Below are 19,107 nucleotides of genomic sequence, written 5' to 3'. Positions count from 1 at the left end.
AACCCAAATGGTCTTTCACATGAGCCATTCTGAACTACATTTTATTTTCTCTTTGAAGGTGAGCTTCCCACTGGAAAAGAGACAGCAGGCGGAGTTGCATCGACCCCAAGCACTTGTCTTCTCTGCATCAGGCATAATTGCCACTAACACACGTCATGCCCCACACTGTAGCTGTCCAGACCTCCAGAGTCTCTTCCGGGGTTTTGCTGCTGCTGAGTTCTTTCATTCTAATTATGACCACTTTCCTAAGGTTCCTGGTGGCTTTAGTCTTCTGCACATGCTCTTTATACATCATGCTTTCCAGATGGATTCCCATTCTTCTCACCCTCCCCAAAAGCCTAAGGCTTCCCAAGACCTCTGGTCCATCTACTTCACCCAGATCTCCCTAGACTTTGAAGGAACAGAGAACTTCAAAGGCCATACCTTGAATTTTGTGGCCCCCTTCCCTTTGTCCATTTGGGCCTGTCTGCCTCTCCGCTGGCAGCAAGCCCAGGCACAGAAGCTCCTTTTGGCCTCAGAGGGGAGGCTGAAACCATCTGCTAGCTTTGGCAGCCCTGTCCTTTCTGAAGCCCTTGCCCCTGAAACTGTGCCTCATCAGAGGTCAAAGACTGAGCATGATTTAAAAAGCCTGTCAGGTCTTCCAGAAGTCATAGAGATTATCAGAGAAGGCCGTGGTGCTGTGGACAACAAAGGACCTCTGACAGAGTTGGAGGATGTAGCAGATGTTCACATGCTTGTACACTCCCCTGCCCATATCTGTGTGAGGCTCGACCACTACCAGTACCTGGCCTTGCTCCGACTGAAGGAGGTGCTGCAGGGGCTTCAGGAGCAGCTGACTAAGGACACTGAGGCCATGACTGGGTCTCCCCTACAGGACCAGACAGCTTGCATTGGTGTCTTCTTTCCTAGTGCTGAGGTAGCACTGCTCATGCATCCTACCCCTGGGACTGTGGATGGTGACTCTGCAGGTTCAGATACCACTAGCCTCATAGATTCAGAGCTGTCTCCATCAGAGGATCAGGAACTAAAGTCTGATGCCTCGTCAGACCAGGGCCCAGCAAGCCCTGAGAAGGTGCTTGAGAACAGTAACATTGAAAATGTTGGTGCAGCTCAGCCACATAGTAATGGAGAGCTGCAGGACTCAGATCCACCTGCACAGCAACTGGCAAGAAAGGGCCATGAGGCAGTAGAGTCCCTACAGGCTAAGCAGCTGAGCAGAGCCCAAGCCTCCACCTCACCAACTGTGTTGAAGTCTCCAGCTGGCAAGGTTCCTGCTGTAAACGGGCCAGGAGACCCCATCCCTGTGAAGAACATTGAGGGAGAATTATCGAGTGCTATTCACATGACCAAAGATGCTACCAAGGAAGCTCTGCATGCCACCATGGACCTCACCAAGGAAGCGGTATCCTTAACTAAGGATGCCTTCAGTCTGGGAAGGGACCGAATGACCTCCACAGTGCACAAGATGTTGTCCTTGCCCCCTGCCAAGTGAGTGGTTCTTTGCCTCCTTTAGTTCCCCTGTCTCCTCAAGTTCTAACCACTGGGGTTAAAGTTTCCTTCTGACTACACTGAAAGCACCATGATGTAGTCCAGGAGAACACATAGAATGGCCAGCTCAATGAGCAATTGTCAAGTCAATGTTTATTACCTCTTAGAATCAGATTATCTTCTCTTTTACTGATTTATAATTATTGATATAGATGTTATATCAGAAGAACAGTTCTGGATCTATATAATTTTTATTGGATTTACTTTTGTTTATTTATTTGTAAGCTAATGTAGCCCAGGCTGGCCTGGGATGGTCTTTGAACTCATGATCTTCCTGCTATTATCTCCCAAGTATTGGTATTATAGGCATGCGTCACTATGCTTGTCTTGTCTTTTTTTTTTTTTTTTTTTTGGTGCTTGGGGATTGAACCCAGGGCGTCATGAATACTAAGTGCACTACTACTGAGCCACACCTAGCACAAATACTATTTTTTTGTTTGTTGTTACTTATGATCCCTTCTTTATTAGCCTCTTGAGTTCTGGGCTTATAGTTAGGCACCACCATGTCCCAGCTTTTGTATATTCTTTTTGGTGGACTTTCTAATCCCCAAGTGTGTGCCTGCTCTCTCTTGTTTCCCTCTCTCCTTTCAGCTTTCCTTCCCTCCTTTCCTACCTTCCCTGCATCCTTCTCTGCCATACTGAGGATTGACCTAAGGGGCCATGCTTCCATTCTACCTCTTGAGCCACATCACCAGTCTGTTGTGCTGCCTTTTCTAAATGGAGACGAGTAGGCTGAGAATGTAGCTCTGTGGTAAAGCACTTGCCTAGTTTGTGCAAGACCTTGAGTTGGATCCCTATTACTGCAAATCAAAACAATTTCCCCCCCCCAAATTGTCTAAATGGACAGTATAAAGATACATGGGGAAAGGAAGAGGTAAAAAAGGCAAAGGAAAAGCATGTGATACAGCTCTTTTGAGACATCAATAATGACTTTCTTTTTTTAATTAAAAAAATTTTTTTTTATACATTTTTTTTTTTTGGGTCTGGTCGTGGGGCCTGAACTCTGGGCTTGGGCGCTGTCCCTCAGCTCTTCAGCTCAAGGCTAGCACTCTACCACTCGAGTCACAGCGCCACTTCCGGCTTTCTTTTTGCTTATGTGGTGCTGAGGAATCGAACCCAGGGCTTCATGCGTGCAAGGCAAGCGCTCTACCACTGAGCCACCTTCCCAGCCCCTCAATAATGACTTTCTAACTGCCCAAACTGGTGGTCTCTTTTCAGTCCATCTGGACTCCCATGGCAGTTAAAGTTGCTAGTGAGTTCATTTTCAGCATATTTTTGGAATTTGTGTTTTAAAATTAGCATACATTTGTTTTACAAGAGAGGGTGTTTCAGCCGGGCGCTGGTGGCTCACGCCTGTAATCCTAGCTACTCAGGAGGCTGAGATCTGAGGATGGCGGTTCAAAGCCAGCCCGGGCAGGAAAGACCGTGAGACTCCTATCTCCAATAAACCAGCAGAAAACCGGAAGTGGCGCTGTAGCTCAAGTGGTAGAGCGCTCGCCTTGAGCTGAAGAGCTGAGGGACAGCGCCCAGGCCCAGAGTTCAAGCCCCACGACCGACAAAAAAAAAAAAAAAAGGGGGGGGTGTTTCATTGTGACATTCCATACAATTATACCATGTATCCTGCTCAAACTCGCTTCCTCTACTATTCACCCATACCTATATCTCTAAAACAATTATAACCATTTTTATTGCTCTATATGCAAATAAACTTATTTGAGCACATTCATCCTCATTCACCTTCATTAGTCTCCCCTTTCCTGTCTGGTATCCAGTACCCAACCGAGTTTCTTTCACTTCCTTTGCTCTCTTCAATGAAACCCACTAGAGCTAGCCTGAGCTACTTTCTAGTCTCACTTTGTGACTCTGTGCCTCTGTTCCTGCTATCCCCTCTCTACTTCCCCCAGGTAGAATGCCCTGTACTGACCACTTTCACAAAACTGTTTTTTATCTTCTTGTTCTTTTACTTAGCCTTTCTTTTATGGCAGGTATGATTTATTCTCATATGTGTGTAAATCTCTCTCCCAATAGATTATAAATTCTTTGAGACACAGCATGTCCTTCTCATTATTTTCTCTCTTCTGCGTTCCTGCCCGGAGCACACAGGATGACTGTAGTACCATCAGCTTCCACCCAGGATGTTGGTAACTGGTCTCCTTTTTTTGTGCTGGTCCTGAGGCTTGAACTCAGGGCTTGGGTGTGCTGTACACTTTAGTCACAGTTCCATTTTCAGCTTCTTGGTGGTGGTTTGGAGATAAGAATCTCCTAGACTTTCCTGCCCAGCCTGGCTTTAAACAGAGATCCTCAGATGTCAGCCTTTGAGTAACTAGGATTACAGGCATAAATTACGAGTGTCGAGCCTGATGTTCTCTTTTGTGGTTGAAAAGAATTTCATCCTTTACAATAGGCAACAGAGGAAAGCCAAATTTATGTTCACATTTGTGTTTGAGTTGGGAAGTGTATTGCCTGGAGATAGGAACAAAATGTTTTCAAAGCCACATTTGTACATTTTATTTTCTGTTTTTTTTTTTTGTTTTGTTTTGTTTTTTGTGTGTGTTTTTTTAAATAGGGAGCCTATGGCCAAGACAGATGAAGGAGTGGCAGCCCCAGTGAGTGGAGGTGCTGCCCGACTCCGATTTTTCTCCATGAAGAGGACAGTATCTCAGCAGTCATTTGATGGCGTCTCATTGGATAGCAGTGGCCCTGAAGACAGGATTTCAGTGGACAGTGATGGCAGTGATAGCTTTGTGATGCTCTTGGAGTCTGGTATGTGGGAACAAAGCTACAGAAGTCCAAAAAGTCTCTGTGCCAATACTCAAACTAGGATTCAAGAGGAGCTGAGACTTGATAATAGAGATAAAAAGAGAGCGAGAATTCAGTAGAATGTGGCTTTGACTTTATCTTGACATTTTCTAGGTTATTGGCTAATACTTGACTTTTAGCATAGAATGAGATTCCAACTAAAGGAGAAACTAGTAGCCTTACATCTGTGTATTTGTAGAAATAGGGTTAATGTTGTATTTGGTGTCAGTAGTTTATTTTCTGGGGTTCATTTTTGGTTTTGCCTGTATTGTCGGAAAGTTATATAGAGATTTTTGTGTATAGATAAAATGAATAACTTCTAGGAATTAAATCAATCACCTCTGGAATTACACAGGTTCTTTTATATTATGAAATGGAAACTTTTTAAAGTTTAAAGTTTCAAGATAACTTGAGAGTATCTAAAAAGAGAATTCTTCCTCCCTACCTCCCTCCCTCCCTCTCTCCCTCCCTCCCTCTTTTTTCTTCCTTTCTTCCCTCCCCCCTCCCCTTTCCTTTTCTTTCTTTCCTTTCTTGCTGGGGACTCCAACTCCAGGCTGTGAGCGTGCTGACAAATGATCTATCACTGAGCTACACTCTCAGCGCCTTCCTTTTTTTAAATTGAATATTGACAAATTATAATCCTGTGTGTTTACAAGATAGAAAATGATATGATGAGCAATGTAGAATTGTAAAGTCAAGCTAAATAACATATCCATTATCTCAAATACTTATCATTTATTCTTCCTTTCTAGCTGAACCATTGTACCCTTTGACCAACATCTCTCCATTCCCTCCACTCCCCAGCCCCTGGTAACCACCATTCTGCTCTTTGTGTTTGATTGTTTCAGATTTCATGCATAAGTGAGAATATTGGATTTTTGCCTTTCTGTACCTAGGTCATTTATTAGCACAGAGTCCTCTAGGTTCATCCATATTATCCTAAACAACAGGATTTCCTTGTTTTTAAAGGCTAAGTAGTGTTTCAATGTGAGCATACATCATGTTTTCATCATCTACCTATTAGTTGATAGACATATGTAGGTTGATTCTGCAACTTGGGGATTAAGTGCTACAGTGAACATGAGTGCAGGTGTATCCACAGGTATACTGATATAATTTCCTTGGCTACATATCCAGAGGAGGGCTTGCTAGATCATGTGGTAACACTTTTAGTCTTTTGAAGAGCTATCATATTGATTTCCATAGTGACTGTTGATTTACATCTCTTCACCCACATTGTTCTAGGTGTCCCTACATCTCTACATCTTTGAGAACACCTGTGTTCTCCCCTCCACCCCCCCCCCCCCCCCCCCGCACCACCCCATTGTGGGGAATTCAGGGCCTGGCACTGACCCTGAGCTTTTTTTTGCTCAAGGCTAGTGCTCTACCAGTTTGAGCCACAGCACCACTTCTGGGTTTCTGGTGGTTAATTGGAGGTAAGAGTCTTATGGACTTTCCTGCCAGGGCTGGCTTTGAACTGTAATCCTCAGATCTCAGTGTCTTGAGTAGCTAGGACTATAGGCGTAAGCCACTGGTGCCCATGTTCTTTTTGATATCTGACAGGTGTGAGTCGAGAATTTATTGTTATTTCAGTAAGACAGTGCACTATGTCTTAAGCTGGGTGGAGTGTACCTATGTTTTTAAAAAATTATTCTTTAAATTTTGTATGTAAAACTTGAACTACTTACTCCAACTAGAGAAGATAGAATCCAGTAGTGAATCCTCATACATGTTACCAAATTTCAACATTAACTTACAGACATTCATATTTCATATGTACACCATTGCCTACTTCTCTTCATCCCATTTTACCTTGAAACAAATCCCAAACATGCCATTTTTATTTTTAAAAAGGGTGTCATTGGCCTTAAACTGCTCTCCACTGCCTTAGTCTCTGGAGTGATAGGATATAGATGTGCTCTACATGTTCATGTAAAAGATATTGTCTTTTTTTTTTCAGTCATGAGGCGTATACTTAGGGCCTGGGTACTGTCCCTGAGCACTTTTGCTCAAGACTTAGGCTTTAACACTTTGAGTCACAGTGCTACTTCCAGTTTTCTGGTGATTCACTGGAGATAAGACTCTAACGGACTTTTTTTTTTTTGGTCAGTCTTGGGGCTTGAACTTTGGGCTTGAGCACTGTCCCTACACTCTTCAGCTCAAGGCGAGCTCTCTACCACTTGAGCCACAGCATCACTTCCGGTTTTCTAGTGGTTTATTGAAGATAAGAGTCTCTTGGAGTTTCCTGTCTGGGCTGGCTTTGAACCGAGATCTTTAGATCTCAGTCTCCTGAGTAGCTAGGATTACAAGCGTGAGCCACTGGCACCCAGCTTAGTAACACACTTTCTTGCCTGGGCTTTGAACTGTGATTCTCAGATCTGTCTCCTAAGTAGCTAGGATTACAGGTGAAAGCCACCAGTTCTTGGACAAATATTTTTTTATTATTATTATTATTATTTTGTTGGGTGTGGGGCTTGAACTCAGGACCTGGGTGCTGTCCCTGAGATGTTTTGCTCAAGGCTAACACTCTACCACTTGGAGCCACAGTACCACTTCTTCATTCTATCTGAATATTTTCTATTTTTTTTTTTTTTTGGGTCTGGTCGTGGGTCCTGAACTCTGGGCCTGGGAACTGTCCCTCAGTTCTTCAGCTCAAGGCTAGCACTCTACCACTTGAGCCACAGCGCCACTTCTGGCTTTTTTTCTTTTGCTTATGTGGTGCTGAGGAATTGAACCCAGGGCCTCATGCATGCAAGGCAAGCGCTCTACCACTGAGCCAACTTCCCAGCCCCTATTTTCTAAATTTTATCTGAATATTTTCAGTTATTCTTTGCTGGGAAACACAAACTTTTTTTTTTTTTGGCTGGTCCTATGACTGGTCATCTGAGCCTGGGTGCTATCTATGAGCTCCTTTTTCTCTAGGCTAGCACCCTACTACTTGAGCCACAGCACCACTTCTGGCTTTTTCTGTGATTAATTGGTGAAAAGAGTCTCATAAACTTCCCTGCCTGGGCTGGCTTCTAACCATAATCCTCAGATCTCAGCCTCCTGAGTAGCTAGGATTTATGGGTGTGAGCCACTGGCACCTGGCACAAACTTCTTTTTTTAGACAGGGTCTCATTGTGTAGCTCAGGCTGGCTGGCTAAAATGTTTGCTCAAGGCTAACACTCTACCACTTGGAGCCACAGTATCAATTCCTCATTCTATCTGAATATTTTCTAAATTTTTTTTTTGGGGGGGGGGGGGGTTGGGTCTGGTCATGGGGCCTGAACTCTGGGCCTGGTAACTGTCCCTCGGCTCTTCAGCTCAAGGCTAGCACCTTACCACTTGAGCCACAGTACCACTTCCAGCTTTTTCTGTTTATGTGGTACTAAGAAGTTGAACCCATGCATGAAGTTGAACTTCATGCATGATAGGCAAGCACTTTACCACTAAGCCTCATTCCCAGCCTCTTCCTGACTTTTTATCTCACAATACTGAACACCAGCTCTTCATTCCTGTGGCCCCTCAGCCCTCCACATTCACTCTTCTGCTTTCTGTCTGTAAATTTTGTGAGTTTAAGTGGAGTCATATACAGTGTTCATCCTTTTGTGACTAATTTATTGTACTGTAATATATATTATGCTAGATTATATTCTATGTCTTATATTCCACAATTTTTTTAGTATTGTCAGAATCCTCTTATATTTTAAGGCTGAGTACTGTTCCACTGTATAGACATACTACATTTCATTTATCTATTCATCCACCAGTGGACAGTTGGGTCCCTTCCATGGACAGATTTTATTAAATGTGACAAAATACCATTATTATACATTTAAAAATCTATAATTCCTTAAATTCACCAAATATCTAGTCTTCAAATTTCCAGTTGTCTTACTAACGTCATATTTGTTTTCACAGTTGCCATTGTTTTTAGACATTGGATTTGAACAGGTTTTTTTTTTTTTGTTGTTGTTGTTTTTACTTCTTAACTCTTTTGTTATGTTTTTCATGCAGAGTCTGGTCCAGAATCTGGTCTACCAGGATCTTTGCCAAGTGTCCTGAATGATGCTGGTGGTGACACGAGCCCTGTTATAGATAGTTGTGGCCAAGGGTCCCCAGCAGCCAACAGTTCAGTTTCACCCCCTGGCCACCTTGATCTTCACCCGGTCAGCTGCTCTACTTTCTTCTGGGCAGGAGGTAGGCTCTGGGCTGGATGTTTGAGACTTGGCACTAAGAACTCTTCTTTGACAGGTCTCAGTTTTGGTCTTGAAGGTGAATGAAGTGTCTTTTGGGATTGAGGTACGTGGTGAGGACCTGAATGTAGCCTTGCAAGCAGAGGACCTAACCTTGCAGCAGCTGGGCACTGTAGGACTCTGGCAGTTTCTGCACGGACAATGCCCAGGTAAGAATGGTAGCCATGTGATGGGATTTATCTGAGGGCAGCCAGGATTAACTGGTACTGGTTCCTGTGTCCTAAGGGCAGCTGCTTTAGTGTCAAGCCCTTAAATCTTTTTCGTAGCAGCCCCTGGGAGAAGAGAATCTCCAATAAAGCCTCTTTCCTACAGGGAGCCTCTCGTAGCTTTTTCTGGGGTTTTGAATTCACTGGCCAGTCTCCCATCTCACTGGCCAGTGACTCCTGGGTTTACGTGAGGATAGTGTCCATTCCTTTGTTTGTATGGCTGCTAACAGAAAACTCTTTATTTAATCAGAGGTCCTCTGTTATTCAGATTCATTTCTTTGGTGGGAATTATCATTTATATTTTTAAAAAAATGATGGGAGTGCTGTGCACTGGTGGCCTATAATCCTAGCTACTCAGGAGGCTGAGATCTGAGGATCGCGGTTCAAAGCCAGCTTGGACAGGAATGTCTGTGAGCTGTGGCTTAGCCTTGAGCAAAAAATGCTAAAGGACAATTCCCCCGAGTTCAAGCCCCAATACATACACCAAAAAAAAAAAAAAAAAAAGGAAAGCCAGGAGTCAGTGGCTCATTCCTTTAATCCGAGCTACTCAGGAGTCTAAGATCTGAGCACCAAAGTTCAAAGCCAGCCTAGGCAGGAAAGTCCGTGAGACTCTTACTTCCAGTAAACCACCAGAAAACCAGAAATGGCGCTGTGGCTCAAGTGGTAGAGTGCTAGACATGAGCTGAAGAGCTGAGGGACAGCACCATGGCCCAGAGTTCAAGGCTCACAACCAACCAACCAGCCAAAAAAAAAAAGATGGGAAAATCTGGTCTTCCGTTACAGGCTTTATTTAAAAATTATCTTTAAAAAGCCGGGCGCTGGTGGCTCACACCTGTAATCCTAGCTACTCAGGAGGCTGAGATCTGAGGATCGCGGTTCAAAGCCAGCCCGGGCAGGAGAGACCGTGAAACTCCTATCTCCAATAAACCACCAGAAAACCGGAAGTGGCGCTGTAGCTCAAGTGGTAGAGTGCTCGCCTTGAGCTGAAGAGCTGAGGGACAGCGCCCAGGCCCAGAGTTCAAGCCCCACGACGGACAAAAAAAAAAAAAAATCTTTAAAGATAGAACAGATACTTAAGAATACTTGTAAAATAAATGTAACCTACTACTACTACCACCACCACCACTACTACTATTACTACAAAGAACACACATAGCTACCAGTCTAATATATATAGCAGCATAGTTACCCTTGAAGTCATATCACTCTTCCTACGGATCCTTCCCTGTTCTATCCTGATCCTAAACACTGCTGAATTTTGTGCTATCATTCTCTTGCTTTATTTTGTAATTTTTTTTTTGTACTAGTACTTGAACTCAGAGCCTTGCTCAGGTTTTTTACTCATGATTGGTGCTCTACCTCTTGAGCTACACCTCTACTTCTGGCTATTTGCTGGTTACTTGGATTTGTCTGCCCAGGCTGGCTTAGAACCTCAGATGGTTAGATCTGTTTCCTGAGTAGCTAGGATTAGAGACGAGCCACCTGTGCCTGGTTTTCCACATCTGTTTTTGTCATATTATTTTGCTTTGTAGGTTTTTGAGTTTTTTAAATGTAATTATAGTTTGTATTATTTTATGATTTGCTTCTCCTCTTCCCCTTCCTCCTTTCTCCCTCTCTTCCTTCCTTTCCTTTTTTTTTTTTTTTGTTCAGTCGTGGGACTTGAACTCTGGGCCTGGGCTCTGTCCCTCACCTCTTCAACTCAAGGCAAGTACTCTACCACTTGAGCCACAGCGCCACTTCTGGTTTTCTGGTGATTAATTGGAGATAAGAGTTTCACAGACTTTCCTGCCTGGGCTGGCTTTGAACCTTGATGCTCAGATCTTAGACTCCTAAGTAGCTAGGATTAAAGGAATGAGCCACTGACACCTGGCTTTCCTTTTTTCTTTTTTTTTTTTGGTGCATGTATTGGGGCTTGAACTCAGGGGATGTGGGAATTGTTCTTTAGCATTTTTGCTCAAGGCTGAGCCACAGCTCCACTGATTTGTATGGTTAACTGGTGATAAGACTTGTCTCATCGACTTCCTGCTGCAAGCAGAAAATTCTTTATCTTGAAATCCTTGTGTCAGACTCCTGAGTAGCTAGGATGATAGGCATGAGCCACCTGTGCCTGGCTATGATTTGCTTCTATTCTGTATTATGTTTAGTTACCTATAATTAAGTTATACTACTATTTAAATATACTACATTTTGCTTTTTTATGTTTTTTTTTTTAAAGTCTTATTGGAGATAAGAGTCACATAGATTTTCCTGCTTGGGCTGTCTTTGAACTATGATCCTCACATCTCAGTCGCCTAAGTAGCTAGAATTACAGGCATCAACCACCAGTGTCTAGCTTGTATTTTGTTTTTGAGAGTCTTGTTAATTTTGTTTGGGCTAATTTTATACTCTGTTTTTCCTGTCTCTGTCTAAGTAGCTAGGATCAGTGAGGGTTCTATGTTTTAAGAGCTTTCCTGGCCAGGTGGCAGTGGATAATGCCTGTAATCCTAGGTACTCAGGAGTATGAGATCTGAGGAGCACAGTTTGAAGCCAGCCTGGGCAGAAAAGTCCCTGTGAGACACTTATATCTCTAACTACTCAAAAACTGGAAGTGGAGTTGTGGCTCAAATGATAGAGTACTACCCTTGAGTACAATGAGGCTCAGGGGCAGCACCCAGGCTCTGAGTTCAAGCCCCACAACCGACCAAAAAAAAAGCTTTCCCTTGGCTAATATATAGCCCCTCAAATTCAGAGCAAAGACCCCCCCCACACTCCCCAACTCCTTCCTTCTGTGGTTTGAACTAAGGGCCTCTGGCTTACTTGACAGGCTCTCTACCACTTGAACCACATTTCTAGTTGAAGGCCAGCTTTTTTTTTTGGGGGGGGGGGGGTCCAGTCATGGGGCCTGAACTCTTGGCCTGAGTGCTGTCCCTCAGCTCTTCAGCTCAAGGCTAGCGCTCTACCACTTGAGCCACAGCGCCACTTCCGGCTTTTTTTTTCTTTTCTGCTTATATGGTGCTGAGGAATCGAACCCAGGGCCTCAGGCATGCAAGGCAAGCGCTCTACCACTGAGCCACCTTCCCAGCCCCGAAGGCCAGCTTTTTGTTGGTCCTTCTCTCTTCCAACTTGGGAGGCATTATAGCAAAGTAGCTTCATGGATTTTGAAGCCAGATTACCTGGGTTTGTGTCTTACCATTGTGTCACTTTGGGCAAGTTATTTTCTGTGACTTGGTTCTGAGGGAAAGAATTTTAGAACTTAAAGTAGATAAGGCTAAAAAGTGGTGGACATGGGCTGGGAAGGTGGCTCAGTGGTAGAGCGCTTGCCTTGCATGCCTGAGGCCCTGGGTTCGATTCCTCAGCACTACATAAGCAAACAGAAAAAAGCCGGAAGTGGTGCTGTGGCTCAAGTGGTAGAGTGCTAGCCTTGAGCTGAAGAGCTGAGGGACAGTTCCCAGGCCCAGAGTTCAGGCCCCACGACTGGACCCCCCTCCCCCCCCCCAAAAAAAGTGGACCCCCCTCCTCCCCCCAAAAAAAAGTGGTGGACATAACACAGGACAGATGACATGTGGCCCATCATGGTGCTTCTTGTTTCCATAGTGCCTGGATTCCTGCTCAAATGGGAGTCCACCCAATTAAAAGAGCCCAGGTGGCACAGGCATGAAGCCATCAGCAGAGCCCAAGGGAGGAGGTATGGGAGGAGTTCAGTACTACAAAAATCACCCTCTGAAAGGACTCCATTGGACTGTTCTTTCAAGCCCCTCTTTGAATAGAGAATGTCATTACTTTTGTGGCTTTGCTCTATCTGTTTTAAATGTTTTTCTGCCTTTAAATTCTTTAATGGGCAGATAAAATGAATACGATGATAATCCTTTTGACCACAGTGTCATTATCAATATACAATATATATGTAAAGTGCTCAAAATAGTTCTTGTGTTGACTTATTTTCTTTGTCTTTCTTAAAGGTGCAAGCTTCCAGGAATCCTCAAATTTGAAGACTGGCTCTCACAGCAGGCCAGCTGTGCGCCTTCGCTTCGAAGTGGGCCCTGGTGCAGCTGTTCACTCCCCGCTGGCCACGCAAAATGGCTTCCTGAATTTCTCCCTTCAGGGCTGTGACCTTGAGATGCTCACTTCAGTGCTCAATGGTCTGGGGCCCTTCTTGGAGGATGAGGAAGTCCCAGTGGTGGTCCCCATGCAAATAGAGCTCCTGAACTCCAGTATTACTCTAAAGGTGAGAGAGTCCTTGGTTTTTGTCTAGTCTTCTCAAGCCTGAAATTCTAGTACCACAATTGTTAGCCTATTATCATGGTAATATTCAGCAAAGATCAAATGAGAAAATACTAGTTTTCTCTGCCAGTGTTTAGGGGCACATAAATGTGTGGATTAAAAGGCTTGGTTGGGTAAGGAAACCTTGTTCCTAACCTGACACTGAATCTGGCATGCAGCAAACTCATGTGCAAGCCCTTAGGTTGTCTGGCCCTGTTTTGGCATCTTTAAAATGGGAGACATTTAATTATGCAGACGTGTGGAGAACCAGTGGCATACAACTGCTTCAAGTTGAGTGGGGGAAGCTGGTTTGTTATCTGCATTGCCCTGAGCTGAAAGGAGGACATCATATAGTTTTCCTCTTTCCTCAGGATGATATCCCCCCAATCTATCCAACGTCTCCTGGCCCTGTCCCTATCACAGTGGCCATGGAGCACATTGTGCTAAGGCGGAGTGATGACGGTGTATTCCACATCAGTGGTGAGTGTCATTGGCCTCCTGGCCTCTCTGCCTTTTTTCTCTTGTGAGTAGCAGTTTTGTTAATTTGAACTTTGCCTTTTTTTCCAGGTGCTGCTCAGGATAGACCATTGGTAGAAATTCCTAAAGGTGAAAAGAGCCATTCTGCAAAAGAACAGGTGTTCCTCATGCCCACAGAAGAGGTTTTTGGACAGCAGGTGAGAACTGTATCTTCCTAAAAGCTTAGGCGCTACGATTGTGAAAGCTGATTAAAAAAAAAACCCTGGAGGGCTGAAAGGGCTACTTTCCCATTGTGTGACCTGTGTGGTTTGGCCTCCTGACCCCTAACAGCAGCTTCTGAAGGTGCTATCTGGAGGATGTAAGCCATAGCTGGTGCTGAGTGGCTGCTGCTCACATTCTCCACCTATTGTGATCCCTATACTGAGGAAATCCGAAGGGCAGTTAGGCTCTTGGAAAGGTCTGGTTCAATTCTCTTGATCACTGACCTGACCTGTTGGTTTTTCTGTTTGAGTTCTTCCTCCTTGTTCCCCTTCTCTGGATGTTGTTGCCAGATGGTATTACCATGTTTGCTAATGTGAACTTCTTATTGCTCCTTAGGTGAAAGAACTGCCTACCCTACAAAAAGAACTCACAGAAACTAAACAAGCATTGGCCAGTGCCAACCAGGACAAAGAAAGACTTCTCCAGGAGATTAGGAAATATAACCCCCTCTTTGAGCTCTGACAGCAGTGGGTCTGCCATCTGTGCCAAGGAGAGAAGAGATCACCAGCAATAGCACCATCTAGCACAGAGGGCTTTGTCTGTTGTGGGTGCCAGAGGGGCTGAGAGTGTGCACTTTAACTTGTTGTGTGCTTTCCACTCACTGTTCTAACAGGATGGATGATAGGGCAATGCAGGACCACATCCTAGAAAATAGGAGTAGCTTTATATGTGGCTCAGCATCCTGTCTTGGCTGTATAAGGCCTTTAGGTCCTCTGCATACTAGGTGGAATTTTCACATGGTAGGGCCATTTTATCTTGTTTTGTAGTTGACATCTTTGGTTCCCTTAATGCCCCGTGAGAACAAATGGCAGAAGCCATTTCAGTGATGCACACAGCCACCAGATTCCATGACATAGAACTTCTGCAGCAGACCTGAAAAGTCTTTGGCCTGACTTTTAGCCAGGCTAGTGGAGGAGGACAGGAAATAGCTAAGCAAAGGGGTGGGAACAGGAGGAGCACAGAATAAGAGATTGCTGGACTCTGCCTGGTTTGTAATGGGAACCAGGCCCTTACTTGGCTGGTATGCCAGTCAGGTATTTCAGGTCAAGCTTCCATTCTGTTGTAATTTCATCATGATGCTATGGGAGAAAGTTAACGGTTGTGACTCAGCCATATCATCTTTCCCTTCTGTAACATAATTTATTTGAAATTCAACTCAAGGAAAAAACAACTTAATCTGAGGTGGCTGAAGGCATATTGTGGTAGGATCAGTAGGGAGCTCAGTTCTGAGCTCCTACAAGTTATGCCTACGTCCTCCACAGCTGTCCCTGAAAAGCCACTTCCTCTGTCTCCCTGGGTTCCTGGTCATCTGCTTTCCCAGCACTGTGATTTTTTTTTTTTGCCAGTGCTCACCTCAGCACTTGGTGGTTTGGGTGCTGTGTGTTTTAAACTTCCACATAAACATGTCAGCCTGTTGACTCTCATTCCTGTTACTGTGGCTTTTTAAAATCATGTACTTTTAACTAAAGTAAAAACAAACCCCTTCTTCTAATCTACATTTTCTCCCTTGCCCTGTAAGAGTTGTTTCTCTTTCTTTCTTAGCTAACTTTCCAGACTCTTCTTTTACCCATACTGCTTGTTGGTACACAGAAGTTCATCAGCTAACTCACCTTGGGTTGGCAAGATGACAAAACAATAAGTTGATGATGTCATTGAAGTCTTAATTGTACATGACCTTTTGAAAGAAAAAAAAAGTGTGATTTTATGAAAAAAAATCATGCTTGACTTGTATACTTGGTTTTTGTTTTCTTTTTCTTTTTTTTTGATGGTACTTGAGTTTGAACTCAGGGCCTCATGCTTGCTAGCCAAGCAGTCTTCCAGTTGAGCCTCATCCCCAGCTGTGTGTGCTCATGTGTGTGTCTGAGATAAAAGTCTTGCCAAGCAGCCCAGGCTGGCTTCAAACTTGATATTTTTCTGCCTCAGCCTCCCAAAGGTTGGGATTATAGGCATGCACCACCATGTCTAGCTATCCTCTAGTTTTTTGGAGGTTAAAAAGAAACATGCATTTGTGAAGAGATAGGTCTAATTTATTCAGACTTTTGTCAAGTCTGTTTACAAAGGCAACCTTTAAAACATTTACTATGGGATTGTGGAAATTTGTCAGGCTTAGGAAACAAAATTAGACTTAGAAAAAAATAAAACATCTCTCTGGACGTTTCCTAAGAATCTGTTCATAGTTCAACTTTTAAGATTCTTAAAAAAGTAATATTTTACAACATCATCAAATATCCCTAAATCCCAAGCAAATCAGAAGAGATAAACAAGTCAAGAAAGGAACAACATAAAGATGATAAAACATGTAAGCTAAGAAAGGTCAGAAGCAGGACTATGAATACCCACAAATGGATGAGTGAGGTTCAGCATAGCTAGTAGATGGTAATGTATTTATGGAAGAGTGGCCAACTACTATGGCAGCAAGCTGTTAGAACTCAGGAAAGACCTGGAAGCTTTGTACAGAGGGAAGAGGGGTCAATGTGCTGCTCCAGCCAAAAGTTTGACTGTCCTCTAGGAACCAACAGGCAGGGTACTCTGGACAACACAAGACAGCATCTCATGTAAAACCAGTACATTTAAATTACTGATGTATACCTAGTAACATCATCAAATATGTGGTAAAGGGACCAAAGGTCCAGAGAACAGCAAAAGAGATCTGGAGGCAGAGGTATTTTATATGTCTTTGAAATATAGCTGCTGTTCTGCAAATATGAAAGCTGACGGGAGTGTTTGTCAGGAAAAAGGACCCTAGATCTAGGCTTTTATCTCCCCACCTTGTGGAAAAGGAAGTACTTTAACAAATCAGAAACTAGGAGTCTGTTGTCTAAAAAAGTATTCTAGGAAACTGTACGTGGGTACGGGAATTTTAAGAGGAATATTTGAAATGATGGCCTCCTAAGAGAATTAAAACGAGTTGCTTGGTGATACACAACCAAGAGGGCAAATATGTCCTCCAGTCTGCCTCTTAGTGCTTTTACAACCAACATGTTGAACCGATGGATTGCTCATCTTCTCAATGTGACATTTCTAATATTTTTACAGGAGGAAAGACAAGGGATAGCCATTAGCTGGAAAATAGAATTATTCGACCTTGGGCTCGCCTGAGTTGATTTAAAATCACATTCAATTCTTTTCCTTTCTTGCCCGCCATATTCTACTTGTATCCCTCCATGCAAAGAAAGCACCTAATAGGCATTGCCTGGTATGCCTTACCTTAAACTCATAGAAATCCATCTGGTAGGTATCAAGGAGACCCCTTAATGGCCAAAGCTGTCGTTTCTGGTTCTCTGAACTTGAGTTCTTGTCTATGCGACATTGTGTCTTGAAATCTTCCCTTTTGAAATGTGGTAGGGTAGTAAATATCCCATGGATTTTAATAAAAAAAATCATCTTGTATAATCTCATATTATTACTCATGGAGGGGATTTTTTCACAATGAAGAATTATGAAGTGGTAATCTTCAGGTTAAGTGTAAAATTGGAGACTAGAATTAAATAGTAGTATACTCCCCTCTCCACAATTGTTTTCTGCCTTGGAGCTGTAAGACTGAACAAGAAATAACCATACCTCAAGGAAACGTCTGGAGGATAGCACTGCTACCTCTCCGAGCCTGTAGCCACTGCACATTGTCATTTCAGCTGTGAAGCATTTACAGTGGCGTGCCATCTATGGTCATTTGGATTTTGTTTACATGCATGTACTGGTTATGCTTTTGTGTGTATGGACTAGAGTTAAATCTAACTGGACAGAAGGCATGGCTGTCAATCTCAAAATTCTTTTCAACTCACTGGAACAATTAACCTAAGTCTCTGATGTAAGAAAAAGTAGATTCTGACATGATAGCTGCTTTTGACTTTGTAGTTCACTCCTTTTCCATGGTTCTGAAAGATATGTATTATAGATGAGGGATAAATTCTTTAACCCTCACATACCTCTTCTTTTACTTAAAACTCATTTATGTAGTTACTGGTAGAAAGAAGGTAATTGGAAGTATTTCCGTATGAGAACTTGGTTACATTTACATGCACATGAATGTATTCATGTATGTATGTCAAATTGTGAATTTTGGTACACAAGCTAGTATGATGACATCTGGTTGACAACTGTAAAAGTGTTACTGTTCTGTGATTTATCACTTTTGGAGAGTCTGGTGATGTACCATCCTTTCAGAGATGGGAGTTTTTGCATAGCTGCTTCCTGACCTGCCAGAATAGGAATGTTGCATTCACCTTGGTGCAGGTGTTGGTAGTAGCTATCATTCAATGGGCGTTGGTCTCCCATGGAACAAAAGGAGATGCATTGGTATAAGCTTCAACACAGATGCTTAAGTTTCCTCTCATTTGGTTTGAGCCTTATCCAGTACCCCCAATTGCAGTAGGTGAAGTTCCCATGAGTTAAGTTCCTATTATTGCTCAGAGAATATCTTTTTTTTTTTTTTTTTGTCAGTTTATTAGTTTTGGTGAAGACTTAGCCTGAGTCTTACAGCATTTCTTTGTGAAATGCTCACTGAAGTGTCTTCTCCATTGGCTAAGCCAATAAATTTTAATGTAAAGATACTAAAAATCAGATCTGTCCAACTTTGTAAGTCCAAGCTGTTTCCCCACTTGGGTGCTAAACAGAACTGGAATTTTTTCTAAGACCTGCTCAGGAAGCTTTAAAAGAGAACAGTTTCAAAACATTTCTATGACACTGCAACAACAGATGGGAATGACTTCTGGAGGATTGCCAATTATGTACAGTAGCCTTATTACTGCTAACAACACTGTCAATGAAAGGTCACTCCATTTCCCTCTGTTTGAGGAAGCAATGAGAATGTATGTAATGAACTGGAATCCTGGCCAGTATTGGGAACCTTAATGTTGCAATATCTAATCAAACCCTGAGTGTACTGGTTCTGTGAACCACTTAATAAAAGGCAAATTAAAACTTATTAAACAATATTGGCTGTGGTATATCTATAGTATTTGAAATGTGTGACTTTTAATTTTATTTGTGTTTTGAGACAATGTCTAGATATGTAACCCAGGCTGACCTTGAGCTCTCATCCTGTCTCAGCCTTCTGAGTGCTGAGGATTTTCATGGTTTTAACCAGTGCTTGAAGTGCTTATTTGTGAATTTTTTTGTTGGTTGTGGGGCTTGAACTCTGGGCCTGGGCAATGTCCCTGAGCTCTTCAGCTCAAGCTAGCACTCTACCACTTGAGTTTCATCACCACTTCCAGTGTTCTGGTGGTTAATGGGAGGTAAGTATCACAGACTTTCCTGCCCAGGTTGGATTTGAACCATGATCCTCAGTTCTCAGCCTCCTGAGTAGCTAGGATTACAGGAAAGAGCCACCGGTGCCTAGT

At 43.2% G+C, this 19,107-nt stretch overlaps 1 protein-coding gene across 1 annotated transcript in view; it reads left to right on the top strand.

Moving 5' to 3' along the window:
* Uhrf1bp1 (UHRF1 binding protein 1) overlaps positions 1-18,702 on the top strand; it is a 47,557-nt gene extending 28,855 nt beyond the window's left edge. The window contains exons 14-21 of the mRNA XM_042683848.1: positions 59-1,488; positions 4,115-4,311; positions 8,347-8,498; positions 8,584-8,734; positions 12,730-12,995; positions 13,402-13,510; positions 13,598-13,704; positions 14,105-18,702. Coding sequence (XP_042539782.1) covers positions 59-1,488; positions 4,115-4,311; positions 8,347-8,498; positions 8,584-8,734; positions 12,730-12,995; positions 13,402-13,510; positions 13,598-13,704; positions 14,105-14,230 — 2,538 coding nt within the window. The 3' untranslated portion in view covers positions 14,231-18,702. The remainder of the gene's footprint in view (positions 1-58; positions 1,489-4,114; positions 4,312-8,346; positions 8,499-8,583; positions 8,735-12,729; positions 12,996-13,401; positions 13,511-13,597; positions 13,705-14,104) is intronic.
* The last annotated feature ends 405 nt before the right edge of the window (positions 18,703-19,107 follow it).

The sequence above is a fragment of the Dipodomys spectabilis genome, unplaced genomic scaffold (genome assembly GCF_019054845.1).
Source record: "Dipodomys spectabilis isolate Male_0828 unplaced genomic scaffold, ASM1905484v1 ptg000085l, whole genome shotgun sequence".
NCBI lineage: Eukaryota > Metazoa > Chordata > Mammalia > Rodentia > Heteromyidae > Dipodomys > Dipodomys spectabilis.
The sequence above is the reverse complement of the archived record's forward strand: the minus strand, read 5'-3'. Positions and strand labels throughout refer to the sequence as shown.